Source organism: Saccopteryx leptura, chromosome 7, assembly GCF_036850995.1.
Source record: "Saccopteryx leptura isolate mSacLep1 chromosome 7, mSacLep1_pri_phased_curated, whole genome shotgun sequence".
In the NCBI taxonomy this organism is placed as follows: Eukaryota; Metazoa; Chordata; class Mammalia; order Chiroptera; family Emballonuridae; genus Saccopteryx; species Saccopteryx leptura.
In genome coordinates, this window is record NC_089509.1 from 24,230,771 (window position 1) to 24,247,191 (window position 16,421).

At 36.9% G+C, this 16,421-nt stretch overlaps 1 protein-coding gene across 1 annotated transcript in view; it reads right to left on the reverse strand.

Annotated features, from left to right (window-relative positions):
• The window catches only part of LRP1B (LDL receptor related protein 1B), a 2,108,848-nt gene that overhangs the window by 301,054 nt on the left and 1,791,373 nt on the right, over positions 1-16,421 (reverse strand). Inside the window, exons 46-47 of the mRNA XM_066345498.1 lie at positions 12,495-12,623; positions 10,666-10,785 (exon numbers count right to left, since the gene is read on the reverse strand). Coding sequence (XP_066201595.1) covers positions 10,666-10,785; positions 12,495-12,623 — 249 coding nt within the window. The remainder of the gene's footprint in view (positions 1-10,665; positions 10,786-12,494; positions 12,624-16,421) is intronic.

Genomic DNA, 16,421 nt, shown 5'->3' on the forward strand with positions numbered 1-16,421 from the left:
TTAGAAGAGAAAGATACTGGAAACTCTAATTTGTCAAATGAATACAAAAGCTTTCTGAAGATTTTTCCTCAAGCTAAAAGTCCTGAAAAAGGAGAAAGAGAAAAAAAAATAATGTAGTCCAGATAAACTTATGCCAAATGAGAAATACTAGACCTTTTCCTCCAGATAGTCCAAAGAAAAAGTAAGCTTACAAAATGGGAGTGAAACACTGCAGTCACACCAAAATAACAATGAGATATTATTACAAAAACGATCAGAGAGGGGCTCTGAATCAAAAGTAGGAACAAGAGAGAAAGTAAAACCATTTATTGGCCAATATACTTCCTTAATTTCCCTATTTCACCCATTTGCTTTTCTCCATGTCAGTTAAAATATTGAATGAGCTAGATTAGGTATAAAATTGATTAGTCTTTCTGTGGTTCTAAGATACTTCTAAACAACCTAAGTCAATGTTTTCTCTTTCAGCACCCCTACCAAACCTGTGGCAAAGGTAAGCTGACCAGAGGCTGAGTATTAAATTTTCTGTTATATATTGTTGGGCAGATAAAATATATTATGCTCACTTGTTAAAGATGGCCCTGCCCACGTGGAAGCCCATTGACCTGGTGATATTAATGTGTGTTGGGGGCGGGCTATGGGCAGGCAGGATCTTTGTAGCCTGGAGTTTGGTTTTAGGACTAAGCCTTTCCCACCCTTTTTGATATGGAGTGGTGCAATCTTATCATGGCTCAGATAGGTGACTTTGTATTAGAGACTTCCCTATTTTGTATATTGGATTAAAGGTTTTGATTTCTGCGCTATAAAGTGGGGCAGACCGGGAGCTTGCTCGCTCTTGGTTCCTGAGATTAGCATTAGAGCAGAGAGCAGAGAAAGGCCACGTGGACGAGAGGAGAGAGGCAGCCAAGATGGCAGAGTGCTAAAGGAGAAGCCAATTAGTGCAGAGTTTGTGCAGAGAGAAGGAGATGGGGAACAAAGGAGAATGAGGCTAGTGAGCTAGAAACCTTTGATTCTAGGAAACTCAGATAAATCAGTAGTTTGTGAGCACTGAATGAGTGGGTTTTGGAGCCCAGTGTGTGTTTTTACTTGCCCGCTGGGTGCAAGCTAGGATTAAAGATAATGGCCCACCAGTTCGTGGCTCTGTTGTTTCATTACCATTTGTCTGAATCCAATGAAAACTGCATGAGCCAGGCAGCTGTGATGGTGGCCGTGGCTACTGGTTAACATTTGGCATAGTCTGTGGCAGGATTTGATACAGATGAGTATGGAGCCACCACCACCTTTGAGCGGTGGGGTGGAGGACTGGCTGCTGTTATGGTTCCCCATGGCTGTTCTTTTGGGGGCCGTAGGCTGGATGACTTTTACAGCCATGTGTGAGGAAACCAAGAGCTCTGTGGAAGAGGCTGCTGGGACCTGCAAACCGAGCAGTGGAAGGAGCTGGAGCAAACGTGGGAGAAAGAGATGCCGACCCTGGAGCTGAAGCAAGCACCAGAGGCGGCCGACCAAGTTCACAAGATTTGTTTGGAAATGGAGCTGATGATGGAGAAGAAATCACAGGTTCATGGGTTGCAGATTGCCCTGTACGTTGTGGAGAGACAGCAGTGGCAGGAGGCCACAGCTGAGGCTGAGACTGAGGCCAGGTCTGGAGCTGCAAGGTCTGCAATTTGGGGACATAGGAGTAGATGCCATCATGCTCTCCCAGAGCAGAGATGGAAATGCTGACTGCCATTGCCATATGCTCCTCCTTGGGACAGTGTAAGACCTGCCAGGATGGCAGAAATGAGGGGGGTGGCTGAGGCCCCATGTGCATGGACTGATATCCTGGACTATGACCAGAGTGGGTGTTGGGCAGATAAAATGTATTGATATTATGCTCACTTTGTTAAAAATGGTGCTGCCCACGTGAGGCCGTAGCCCAGGTGATATTAATGTATGTTGAGAATCCTTGTAGCCTGGGGCTTGGTTTTGGGATTAAGCCTTTCCCCCCCTTTTTGATGTGGGGTGGTAAAATCCAATCATGCCTCAGAGAAGTGACTTTGTATTAGAGACTTCCCTATTTTGTATATTGGATTAGAGGTTGTGAAGCTACAATATAAAATGGGGGCAGAACGAGAGTTTGCTCTCTTGGTTCCTGGGATGATTAGCATGAGGGAGCAGAGGGAGCAGAGCAGAGAGCAGAAAGAGGCCATGTGGCCAGGAGAAGCAGCCAAGATGGCGGAGTGCTGAGTGAGACGCCAGTTTTGTGCAGAGTTTGTATCTGGGATAAGGAAGGAGATGGGGAACTGAGGAGAATAAGGCTGGTGAGCTAGAAACATTTGATTCTAGGAAACTCGGATAAGGCAGTGGCTTTGTGAGCACTGAATGTGAGTGGGTTTTGGAGCCCAGTGTGTGTTTTTACTTGCCCACCGGGTGCAAGCTAGAATTAAAGAAAATGGCCTATCAGTTTTTGGCTCCATTGTTTCTTTACCGACTGTCCGAATCCAATGTGAACCTGCATAGGCTGGGCTGCTGTGATAGTGGCCCTGGCCGTGGCTCCTGGCTTTACAGTGGGCACTGGCTCCTTTGTTGGATGGACTTACGGATTTTGGACAATGTGAAATATCCTGATGGGGGTGGGGGGTGGCTTTGCTGGAAGCACTCCCCTGCTCCGGGAAGTATTTCCCATGGCTAGAAAAAAGGCCGAGGACATTTTTCACTTTTGGTAAAGTGCTCAGAGACTGGAGAAATGTACCTCTGTAATTGTTGAAATTGTATGATTTGTCATGCATTTGTAATTTGTGTAGTGTGCCTAATTTCCTTGCACAGGGATGCCGGTGGTCTAGGTTGTGGGTAGTAAAGTGAGCATAGCGGTGGATTGTTGGGCAGATAAAATATATTATGCTCACTTGTTAAAGATGGCACTGCCCACGTGGAAGCCCGTTGCCCAGGTGATATTAATGTGTGTTGGGGGCGTGCTGTAGGCAGGCAGGGTCCTTGTAGCCTGGAGCTTGGTTTTAGGACTAAGCCTTTCCCACCCTTTTTGATGTGGGGTGTTGCAATCCCATCATGCCTCAGATAAGTGACTTTGTTTTAGAGACTTCCCTATTTTGTATATTGGATTAAAGGTTTGGATTTCTGCACTGTAAAGTGGGGCAGACCGGGAGCTTGCTCTCTCTTGGTTCCTGAGATTACCATTAGAGCATAGAGCAGAGAAAGGCCACGTGGAGGAGAGGAGAGAGGCAGCCAAGATGGCAGAGTGCTAAAGGAGAAGCCAGTTAGTGCAGAGTTTGTGCAGAAAGAAGGAGATGGGGAACAAAGGATAATGAGGCTGGTGAGCTAGAAACCTTTGATTCTAGAAAACTCAAATAAGTCAGCAGCTTTCTGAGCACTGAATGAGTGGGTTTTGGAGCCCAGTGTGTGTTTTTACTTGCCTGCTGGGTGCAAGCTAGGATTAAAGATAATGGCCCACCAATTCGTGGCTCTGTTGTTTCATTACCGTTTATCCAAATCTAATGCAAACCTGCATGGGCCAGGCTGCAGTGATGGTGGCCATGGCTACCGGCTTAATATATATCTTCTGTTTACTCTCAAATTGCAGCTTGTGAAGCCAGTAGGCATGGCCACCATTACAGCCACCTGGCCCGTTCAGGTTTGCATTAGATTTGGACAGACCATAATGAAACTGCAAAGCCAAGAACTAGTGGGCCATCATCTTTATCCTAGCTTGCACCTGGCAGGCAAGTAAAAACACACACTGAACTTCAAAACTCACTCATTCAGTTCTCACAAAGCTACTGACTTATTCGAGTTTTCCTAGGATTAAAAGTTTCTAGTTCACCAGTCTCATTCAGCTCTGTTCCTCATCTCCTTCTCCCTGAACAAACTGGCTTCTGCCTCAGCACTCCACCATCTTGGCTGCTTCTCCTGGCCTCCTCCATGTGGCCTTTATCTGCTCTCCTTTTTCTGCTCTCTCCTCTAATGCTAATCTCAGGAACCACAAGAGAGCAAGCTCTTGGTCTGCCCCACTTTATATTATAGAAATCCAAACCTTTAATCCAATATACAAAATAGGGAAGTCTCTGATACAAAGTCACTTATCTGAGGCATAATGGGATTCCTCATGAAAGTGCACCACCTCACATCAAAAAGGGTGGGAAAGGCTTAGTCCTAAAACCAAGCCCCAGGATACAAGGATCCTGCCTGCCCACAGCCCGACCCCAACACACATTAATATAATCATGCCCATCCCAAGCATGAAGGGCAACCAATACCATCACCTGGGTGACGCACTTCCACATGGGCAGCGCCATCTTTAACACAGTGAGCATAATATATTTTATTTGCCCAACACAGCTTTTATTTTATTTTATTTTTTTTTATTATTTATTCATTTTAGAGAGGAGAGAGAGGGAGTCAGAGAGAGAGAGAGAAGGAGAGAGAGAGAGAGAGAGAGAGACGGGGGGAGGAGCTGGAAGCATCAACTCCCATATATGCCTTGACCAGGCAAGCCCAGGGTTTTGAACCGGTGACCTCAGCATTTCCAGGTCGACACTTTATCTACTGTGCCACCACACACAGCTTTTATTTAATATTTTGCTGGCCCCAAGTGTGTACAAATCCAGAAGGAATGAGGATTTCTTCTCTAGGCATACACTTTTTTCCCCCTTAACTTGTTGTTTGTTATTTTCAAAGTATTTTTTTTTGTTTTTTTATGAACTTACTTAAAAACAAACACCAGTACTTTCTGTTTTAGGTATCCTCAGAAGTACTTACCTCTCCAGTCTCCCTAAAGGTGTTCAGGTGGTTCAGGGAAGTCCATATGCTTCCCAATGGTAGTATTTATATTCATCTCACCAAGGAGGAAAGAGAGACATCTTGTACCTCCTCAAATGTGTTCACAAACAACAGCTCTGATAAAGGGTTAATACCCAAAATATATAAAGAACTCACAAGGTCAGCAACATACAAGCAAACAATTCAATTAAAAAATGTGAAGAGGACCTGAACAGACACTTCTCCCAAGAAGACATACAAACAACAAGTAAATATATAAGAAGATGCTCATCTTTGCTAGCTATTAAAGAAATGAAAATCAAAACTACAACTAAATATCACCTTATACCTGTTAGATTAGCTATTATCAACAAGACAAGTAATAACAAATGTTGGAGAGACTATAGAAAAAAAGGAACCCTCATTCACTGCTGGTGGGAATGAAACTGGTACAGCTATTATGGAAGAAAGAACTGTGGTTCCTTAAAAAAAAAAAAAAAAAAAGAATAGAGCTACAAATTAACCCAGCAATCTCTCTTCTGAATATCTATCTGAAAAATTCAAAAACACTGGTACGTAAAGACACTTGCACCCCCATGTTCATTGCAGCATTATTCATGGTGGCCAAGACATGGAAATAATCAATGCATCCCTAAATAGAGAATTGGATAAAGAAGATGTGGCACATATATACAACAGAATACTACTCAGCTATAAGAAATGATGGTATATTGCCACTTATGACAACATGGATGGACCATGAGAACACTATACTAAGTGAAATAAGTAAATCAGAGAAAACTAAGATGATTTCACACACAGGTAGGATATAAAACTGAGACTCATGGACACAGATAAAGGTGAAGTGGTTACTAGGGGTAGAGGGTTGGGAGAAAGAAGTAAAGAAGGACTTTGGGTGATGGGCACACAACACAATCAAAAGTTCAAATGCTATAGAGATGTTCACCTGAAACCTATGTACTCTTATTGATCAATGTCACCCCATTAAATTAAATTTCTATATTAAAAAAAACAGAAAAGGAGTACAGAGTGATAAACTTTCTGAATAACTCCTCAGGTCCCTCAGCTCCATGTCTAAAGCTCTCAGTAATAATAATAATAAAAATAGCTATCAAGGGACAGTAATGACATATTTATGAGAGTTTGGGGTATGGTTCTTCTTCCACAGTAGAAAAAACCAAACATAATTCCTATTAACATACATTTCACTCTGTAAATAAATTTTTTGTTTTATGGGAAATAAGTAGTAATATTTAATGCTGTTAACATATGAGCTAAATAAATATAAATGTAATGGTACTTAAAATAATTTACAAATTATTACACTGTAACATGTCTCCATAGCTTATCAAAATTTCCTAGACTATATTGATTTTTATTGTAGTAATTTAATTTTTTATATTTTTATTTACATTTAAAAAAACAAGTGTGTCTATGTGAAGACACACAACAAAGCACTGTATCCCTTGTCTCATTGACTATAGAAACAGAGGTATTGCCCTGGCCGGTTGGCTCAGCGGTAGAGCGTCGGCCTAGCATGCGGAGGACCCGGGTTCGATTCCCGGCCAGGGCACACAGGAGAAGCGCCCATTTGCTTCTCCACCCCTCTGCCGCGCTTTCCTCTCTGTCTCTCTCTTCCCCTCCCGCAGCCAAGGCTCCATTGGAGCAAAGATGGCCCGGGCGCTGGGGATGGCTCTGTGGCCTCTGCCCCAGGCGCTAGAGTGGCTCTGGTCGCAACATGGCGACGCCCAGGATGGGCAGAGCATCGCCCCCTGGTGGGCAGAGCGTCGCCCCATGGTGGGCGTGCCGGGTGGATCCTGGTCGGGCGCATGCGGGAGTCTGTCTGACTGTCTCTCCCTGTTTCCAGCTTCAGAAAAATGAAAAAAAAAAAAAAAAAAAAAAAAAAAAAAAAAAAAAAAAAAACCAACGAAACAGAGGTATAACTGGAAGACAGCACTTGGAAACATAACTCTTTTGCTATTTTCCCTGAGTCCTTACATGCTCTTTCCCTTCACTGTCTTTTAGGTGCTAGAAGTGTGCTTTGGTAGACACACGTTTGAATTGTTGCTTTATAAGATAAACTGGCTTATGAAAAATAGACCCATGGAAAATTGTGCTCTATGCTGTAAAATGTACCCAACAAGGTCACCATATGAACAAACTTAACATGAGAGAAAAATCAAATCTAAAAGATGCAACTGTGTTAGGTTATTTATTATCCAAAAAGAATATTCATTTATTTATTTTAAAGGCGCCAGTACATTTAGTTAAGTCTATTAATTTCTAGTAAGTAATAGTGTTTGAGTTTCCATAAGCATATTTATTTTCAAATGTTCTACATGATATAAGAAGAACATCAATGAATAAGATATTGCTGTTGTTGTGTTTTAAGATATTCAGTTGTTATAATTATTCTCTATTATTATCACAAAAGTAAAGTTTTGACAGGAACACACAAATGCAGTAGTAGTTCCATGCCCAAGAAGTAGATTGCTGAGATAGTTATAAACACAAAAATCAAGAATTTAGGCTTAAAAAAGAAAATCACATTTCACACTATTTTTATTGTTATTCAGTCACTAGTATGTATTGGTGTCATTAGGGAGAATAAAATCTATCTGTATATATTGGAATATGTACTGCTTCAATCAACCACATAAGAATTTAATAAACACCTAATATGTACTAGAAGCTATATTTCATGCACCAAAACACACTGATTTATTTACCACTTTTGAAAGAAAAATCATTTTACAAGAAAACCCATAGCAACTTATTAAATTACCACAGTTCCTTTTATGAATTTTGTTTTAAAATCAACTTTTTGTATTTTTTGTCCTGTTTCTTCAATTCTAGCTTGATATTTTTACCTTTTATCCTAGCTTAATGTCTTTATTATATTCTCCTCTCCTGATTGTAAATAGCTGAACAAAAGCATTAATGGTCTCCTAGTTTTCTTCCTCCTTTTTTCCCAAGTGTTTATCCATTTCTCTGAACTTGCTGCCAGTATTTTACAATAACTTACCATTTTTAATCTTTTATAGGTAATATAAAATGACAGTTGACTTCATTTGCAAGTGTACTTGGATCTTCCTAAACTACAATGTCATTCTTAGATGGTAAACTACTCAAAATGTTTGGCCAAAGTCATACTATCTGAAATGACAGTGTAACTTTTCAACCTTTTTCTGGCTACAAAATAATTTGTATATAGTCCTCCCTTTTTCTAAATTTTTCATAGTCTTCTTACAATATATGTGTTTCACAGTTTTCCTTTACCATTAATCTTTTCTTAAAAAGTAAAAATATAGAGAGTCTGTATTCACTGTCTTCAGTCCTTCATCGCACACTTATGCCACAAGCTACATGGTCTGGCTTTTCCTTACCATTCCATTGAGTTTCTTCTCTTCAAGATAACCAAGAAGTTTTCTCTGATTTGCCATTAGAGTGGGCACTCTAGTCTATGCCTGCATTGTTGACCTCTTTGTAACACTTTACAATGCTAATTGACCCTACTTTCTTAAAAATATAACATTTTATGAAAATATTCTATAAATTCTGAAGCCTACTTATCCTTTGTATATGTCTTCAATTTTTAATTTTAACCAAGAATTCCGATGCACTCCCTTAAAACAACAATTACTTCATACATTCTCTGAGCTTTCTCTCATTAATGAGCCCCAAATCAGTAGTACATCTGGTCTAAATCTAATACCTGAACTTCACTTCTATATCTATTTACAGCCTTCTCTCACCATATCGCGGTTCACTTTTCGTTGTCTCACTGTATCACGAATTTTTAAATTATCTATATCTAATTTTGTATTGCGAACTTTTCGCTATATTGTGAGATTTTGCAATATAGAGGTATTTTTATATGTTTATTATCTTAATTATTTAGAAAGTGTTTAAGAGCATAGGAAGTAGGAAGTGTTTATAAGAATGTGGGAAAGGTCAATAACAGTGTGGGAAATGTTTATGAGTGTGGGGAGGGTTTATAAAGCCTTAAAATATATACAAATAATAAAATAAATTTAAGATCGCTACTTTGCAGATTTTCTCCTGCTGCGGGGGGTGGGGGTTGAAATCTAAGCCCCACAATAGACGAAGGACCACTGTATATGCTTTTGAACAACCTCACCATAATGTCTACATGTACTCCAAGCTCAGACTGTAAATTATCCTAACTATCTCTTCCCTGTCCCACACAAACAAAAGGTCCACAAAAATAAAATTTTAAAATTAACAAAAGCATATAATAATTTTACAACAGAAAAAAAAAATAATTCCACAAACCTCCTCTATTTCTTTCCATAGTTTCCTGTTTACTACATAAGAACTGTCATGCTACCTTCTAAAATGCTGTTATTCTTCTTTTTGGCTGCTGTGATAGCCTCCTCTTTTACCTTTCCTATCTCAATATTATAGTTTTCAGTTACATAATTATAGTACTTCTTTCTTTTTGTTTTTTAATATAAATTTGAATCTATTAGGCCTGCTTCAAACCTTCATTGACTTTCTAGTAACTACAAAATAAAGTACAATTCCCTCAACATGGTACCTAAAAAAATACATCATATCCTACCTTCTTCCTCTTACTTGCTTCAATTTTTGTTATCACACTCTAATATGCAACCTGGCTCTAACTAGAGCAAACTACTTGCAGTTTTCAATATTAATCACTCTACTCAAATTTCTCTTCTGTTTTAATCGTTCTACTGTATTTATCATTTAAGACAGTTTAAATTTAATCTAGTCTATAAAAACTTACAAGACAAAAAATAGTTCAAATATGTACAATTATAGTGCCTTATACATCTTCATCTGTTTAGATGACTATCTTTTACTTAAGAGTTTTAATTCCTTGAGGAGAGGCTCCCAATTTGCTAATTTTATGTGTCAGTCCTTAATAAATAGTATGGTACCCAAAAATATGTGTTCAATAAATGGAAAGGTTTTTAAAGGGAAATTATTTTGAAAAGACTGGTTGCATCCAGATTTTACAAGACCTTAAATCTCAGACTAAAAAACTTGTAATTAATTCTGCAAACATCAAACTTCATTTGTGTTTCTTTATCAGGGTAGTGATTTTAAAAAAAGACAAATGCTTACATAGCATTTGCTATATGCTGAGTTCTGTTTTAAGTGTATTTAATATTAACGTAGTCATTTAATGAAGTCACTATCTTCTCTAACAGTTTGGAAAACTGAGTCACAGAATAGTTAAGTATCGTATATGAAGTCACACAGTCAGTGTTGGGGCTGAGGTTCTGTCAAAAGAGGTCTAGCTTACTTATCTGTCCCAGTTGTCATTGTGGAAAAATGTTGACTGTATTAGCATTGCTAACAACATTAGGATCACTAGAAGTAGTAGAGGCCAGAGACTATTTAAAGGCCTACTCTGTTAATTCAGACTCAAAATAGAATGAAGGGGAAGATATTGCAAAGAATTGGAAGATTCATTGATGATTGAACATGTGGGTGATAAAATGTGGTGGGAAGAGAAATCAAGGGTAACACCAAGGTTTCCTGTCCAGTCACTAAGAAAATGATGAGCTCATGTGTGAAACAGAGAATGAGAAAATAAAGAGGAACATTTTAGAGCAGTAAACTCAGTATTAATGTATTTTGGTAGAAATGTCCCATAAACAGGGAGGTAGAACTGAAGATGCAAGAAGTGATAAGTTTTAAGTGAGCAAAGGACTAGAAACCAGAGAATACAGTCATAATTTTTTATTAACTCTAATAACTCTTATCCAACAGATAGTCCATCAATGTTAGTTAAGTGGTACACACCCAAAGAGTGAAATCCTAGGCCCTAAGGAATCATCTTTGGGAATGTTCAAGAAACAATTAATATAATAATATTCCTAGGCTGATGTAACATATATTTACCTTTACATTCTAACTCATCAGAGTTGTCTCCACAGTTGTTTTCACCGTCACATAACTTGCCATGAGGTACGCAACGACGATTGTAGCAGGACTTGAAACCTCTTCGACAACTTCTGTTTTCTTATAAATAAAAATAGAAATGTGTACTTGAAAGTCTTATAAAATTTTTTTTTACAAGAAGGAAATCACTGATCTCATTCATAAGCACTGGATTATGGATCTATAAAACACATGCTGAGCAGTTCCGAAGATCTGGATTAGAATATACACCCATTATCAAGTAGTTCATTCACTAAAGACCCTTTTTGATGAAATATTTTCACTTCAGTGATTCAGATTTGAAGACCTCTTCAAATTATAGCCTCATTATATATAGTTTCTGGCATTCAGTTCGCAGAGGAATAAACAAATACCACATATTCGGAAGAAATAAATCTCGCCCTTTACAGTAATAAAAACACTCGGACTCTTGTCTCTTATCTCTTTTACATCTTGCAAGAATTTTATAACAAGAAACAAAAAGTAACAAGACATATATTCCTGAATCTCTGAATCTAAACGACCTAAATATCTATAAATTTCTCTTAAAAATCATCTAAAACTGTCTACCAGGATACTCTAAGAAGAATAAGTGCCTTCTGAATTTTATTTACCTTAATGGGAGTCTCCTGACATTTTATTATTTGAGGAAGAAGACACCACTTACATTAATAATTACTTTCATTTACTGCATACTAATTTTGTGCCAGGCTCTATATTGAGTACACGTAAATATACATTTGTTTATTTAATGTTCTCTAGCACCATTAGAGCTAAGTTTGTTTTGAAGTGGGAAACTAAAATATAGAGAAGGAAGTACACATGCTCCCACTGGTCACTAGGATGTTTGAGAGCAAAAAATTAATCTCAGGTATGATTCCAAATTTTTGAATTTATATCTGGTGTTGTTAAACTATATAGCATGCAGGCCAAACTATATACCCTGTTTTCATATGACTCTGAAGCTAAGATTTTTTTTTCAAAGGATTGAAAAATAAAAAATAGAGGATACGTGACAGAGAGCATATGTGCCTACAAAAACAAAAATACTTATTAGCTGGCCCTTAAAAAAAGTTTGCCAATTTCTGCTCACATAAATAGAATTGGCTTCCAAGAATTTAAAGATAGTGTAAAAATACATTCTCAAGTTAATTCATAATAAATGCAAATTTGTGAGCTAATTAATATTCTATTTTATATGCTTTAATATTTTCAGAGTGTATAGGATATAGCGTTAATTCAAGTAAATATGTCATTTGAGGCAAATTTCCTAAGATTTTAGTTACAGATCAATATGAACAAATACATTTGACTTTTATTTTAACTGAGGGTATGCTATTTTATAATGTAAAAATGCGAGAACTGCTTATGAATTCTGCAAGCCTATCTTTCACTTGTCTTAACTTTCATTGACTATTTAGATATAATTACTACCAGATAATAGAAGAAAGAAAAAAAGTGGAACCAAATATAGTAATTCCAGATATGAATTCCTGAATTTTACAGAGCATACAATACCAATACTATTATACTGTAGCACAATAATAAATCAGATCAATTTAGAAATAATCTAAGTCAATTTTACAAGAACTCTTTTTGATTGCATAGGCACAAATTTCCCGGAAAAACATTGTTGCAATGAAAACAAATATCAGTTCCTTACTAGAGTCAAAAAGTCAATCTGTTCTTCCCAATGAAGAAAGTCAAGTGAAAAAAAACAAACAAAAAAACCCTATAAAATCATTTCTAAACTTCTCTTTGAAGGAACAAATCACAAAATGGACACTTACCGCAGTAGAGCAGTTTTTCATCAGATTTATCCTTACAATGAGGAACGCCATCACAAGTGAACTGGTAGTCAATGCACTCTCCATTTCCACATTCAAACTCTGAATATATGTTGCAGGAGGAATTTTTAACTGAAAGGAAAAAGTCAAGATGTTTAATGTAAAAACAAATGTTTTTTTGATGCTATACCAATTGTTTTCCTTAATTGTAATTATAAAAATAAACTAAAATTGATCTTAATATAAAATTATGGTAAATAAGGAGGATGGTTTATGACATTTCTTTATAAAAAAATCAAAAAGCACACATTTTTGGTTGCTTTTCTTTCCTTCTCTTTGTAAATTTTTTAAAAGTTGCCTGACTTTATTTTTCTTCTAGGCCTATTTGTGTATTTTTAAAACTATTTAGTGACTGTACGTGATATAAAGACAGGGGGCTTAAATGTAGATAACATATTTATGCATCTTAGTTAGCAGTCTGTCTTAAAAATACAGTTTTAAAAAGAGCCATCGAAATGCTCTCTGTACATACTGAGTGTTTTTGTGTTTTCTTATTGGACTCTATTATATATTTTCTTCAGTACATAAAATTTTTTTCAATACTTAGAGTTTTCATTTTTGAATGCATGATTTGATTAATCTCATTTAACTCTCACCTCCAACTGGTCTTCCTACCCAAATAACTTCAGAAGAAAACACTGCAGCAGCTTCTATCATTCAGAACTACTAAAGTTGTTAAAATTATCCCCACCAGCCACTTGCTCTACCCATGATGATACCAGGGAGCAGACATTCTCTTCCTGTCCCATATGACCAGTACCTGCTCCTTGAAATGCACAGAATTCTTTGGGAAGAGCTGGACAATGACAACATACAAAGCCTTGTGTCAGATGTCTATGGGCTCCAAATGTCTATGCAGAAGATGACCAAGGCTATATCATCCTACTTCTTAATCTTAAGAGTTTTATTAGAAGTTAAAAGACAGAATTTTTATGTGCTTTTTCCAATTTGAAAGCATGTGGCAACAGCCACAAAGTAAAAAAAGCCTTTCTACAGCTAGTGTTCATGCTTGCAGTGCCAGTATGTGATGCCTGTTTTAGAGAGAGCTCTCTTAGAAAAAATAGACTCATTTCTTTATTCTAAAAAATAGATTGAATAGTCAGCTTTTGAAATTCATTTTTTTTATTTTTTTATATTAAGTGGATGGGAGGCAGAGAGACAAACTCCTGCATGTACCCCAACTGGGATCCACCCAGTATGCCCACTAGGGGGCGATGCTCTGCCCATCTGGGTCCATTGCTCCATTGCTCCATTGCTCCATTGCTCCATTGCTCAGCAACCAAGCCATTTATTTCTTTTAGTGCCTGAGGCGGAGGCCATAGGGGCCATCCTCAGTGCTCAGAGCCAACTCGCTCAAACTAATCGAACCATGGCTGTGGGGGGAGGAAGAAAGACAGAGAGAGGAAGAGAAAAGGGAGGGGTGGAGAAGCAGATGAGAACTTCTTCTGTGTGCCCTGACCAGGAATCAAACCCAGGACATCCACATGACACCTGATGCTCTACCACTGAGCCAACGGGCCAGGGCCTCAATTATTTTATTGTATTGTGTGTTGCTTGCTTTCTCATACTCACTCCATCACTTGTTGAGTAATTTTACAGTGAAACCCAGTCATACTAATTATGTTGTGCATTATTAGAATTCATTTATCTCTATTATTACAGGAAACGTAGCTTAATTTTACGATTTTCTGTCAATTTCTTTTAAAGCTCAATTTTAGGAATATTCAATTAAACAGTCACTAACACTCTGAAGTTCACAAAATTTTTATTTATTATTTTATATAGAATTTAACTCATTGAAACAGAATATCTAACTACCTATCTATGACTTCTTATTGAACTTTTTAAATAATAACACCTTTCAAAAATGGTTTCTTTTTCTTTTTTCTTGGTGCAGTCTAAACTTCACCGATCAGTAAAGTCGAAAACCATTTTACAGAAAGTAGCATGAATTAAAAATCTAATAATATGATTAACTTTAAAGGAACAAGTGTTAAGAAGAATGTCAACATTGCTATATGCAATAATCTTAGATCATAAACTGAACAAAATTCAGCCACTTACTGAGAGCCTATTGAAATTCCCAGCCTGTTTGTCTATAATATTTTAAATATACCATATTTAATATCTCATTTCCAATGAAAATTAAGTTATGATAGAAAATGCCATATTTTACTTTTATAATAATTATGCCTTTGAAGAGAAAGGAAACAAAAATTATTCCCAATAAATGTTTTAATTATGCAAAAACAAACACTGTATGAGCACAACTCATGCTTAGGTATGTTCACTTAATGAAACAATATTGAATATTTCTCCATCTTTCTGGAAACAAAAATGTGATTCTGTGTCTTCTAATTCTTTGGCAAGGCAATTACTTTAATTATATTTGCTATTCATTTTTTTGTTCTGAGAGTTGATAAGGTTAGCAATGTTGTGTAAAAGAGAATTGCCTAATCTTTTTGTCAAATGTTATGACAACAAATGTTTTTCCCTCCTTTGCCCTCAGCTAAGGGTTAATAAACAGCCTTTTACTCCTTTAATACAGACATTAGCATTCATGAACCACCCTGGCTCAACATTCATATGAGGATATAGACATGGCAGAATCATCCTCATTTCTCAAAGATGAATTTGAAAAGAAATAGCCAAGAATTACTTTCCAATCACTCTGCTAGATGACAGAATTTCAATATGAATGTACAATGGGTGTCGTAGGATGCTTTTATAAAAGTTTATTGGCTCTGAGGAATCCACCGTCACTAGAGTTTCATGAGAATACAATTGTGTCTCTTAAATTATGGTTTACTATCTGATTCATTCCCTCTCATCAACAGAGAAAAACAGGTGGCTTACTAGAAACAGATGTATCTAATCCATTTTGCAACAAGGACAAGCATCCACTGTATACAAATAAGCCTTGCTGTTTTGAACAAAGGCATTACTTGACTACTGGCCTGTAATGACCTGTAAAAGGCACATGAGTGATTCTACTGCATGGCTAACACTCCAGGATTACAGATGGCTTCAGATCCAGACCATTACAGCTGAAACCACAAAGGCAAACTGAAAGAGAGTTTAAGCAATTGCCTAACCAATTCAGAGAAGTGATAGTTGATGAAGAAATATGGAGATTTGTGGTCCAAATTATTGAAATTGGCTGTCTTCATTTAAAGTTCCCTGACCAATTGCATCATTTCCTCATTTGCTTTGGCACATTTTTAAATAAAACTTGTTTACTTCTTTTGCTAAGAGGTGTCTTTTTTATGGGTTGTGTTACCAATTACCAATTTGCAAAGTGAGAATTTAAGTTTGAGTTCTTGAATTAGGTGCAGTAACTTTCAATGTAAACAAATGATGTCAAAATACTTGTATTAAAGAGTAGGTAGATGATACTCTTGACAAAAACCAAAAGAAGATTGAAAATAAAGATGAAAAACACTTATATCCTCTGATATTTATTTTTATAATGTAGATACATCCAGGTCTGCTGAATTTCTAAGATGAAAAGATATGAGATGAGGATATAAATGAAGAGAGAAATTTTTCAAATATTGACGCATCCTGAGTGTGAGTTCACCAATTTCAAGTAAGATGCTTTTTTCTCATTTTTCTTATACACAGAATGTCTTAATGCTAAAGAAAATTTAACCTTTTCATTTTTTTATGTTTCTGGCTAATTTTTTGTGCCATACTGGAACACTTGAACCCTTAATTATTTTAGAAACAGTTTTTGCAACTTAGTTTTTAGTAAGTTTGTAGTGTAATGGTCCTAATTAAAAAATTTAATGCCTCTGGTAGTTATAAACATCACAGAAGCTGCAATGTTACATTCTTAAATAATGTTTGGAAATGATTACAGAGAAGCTG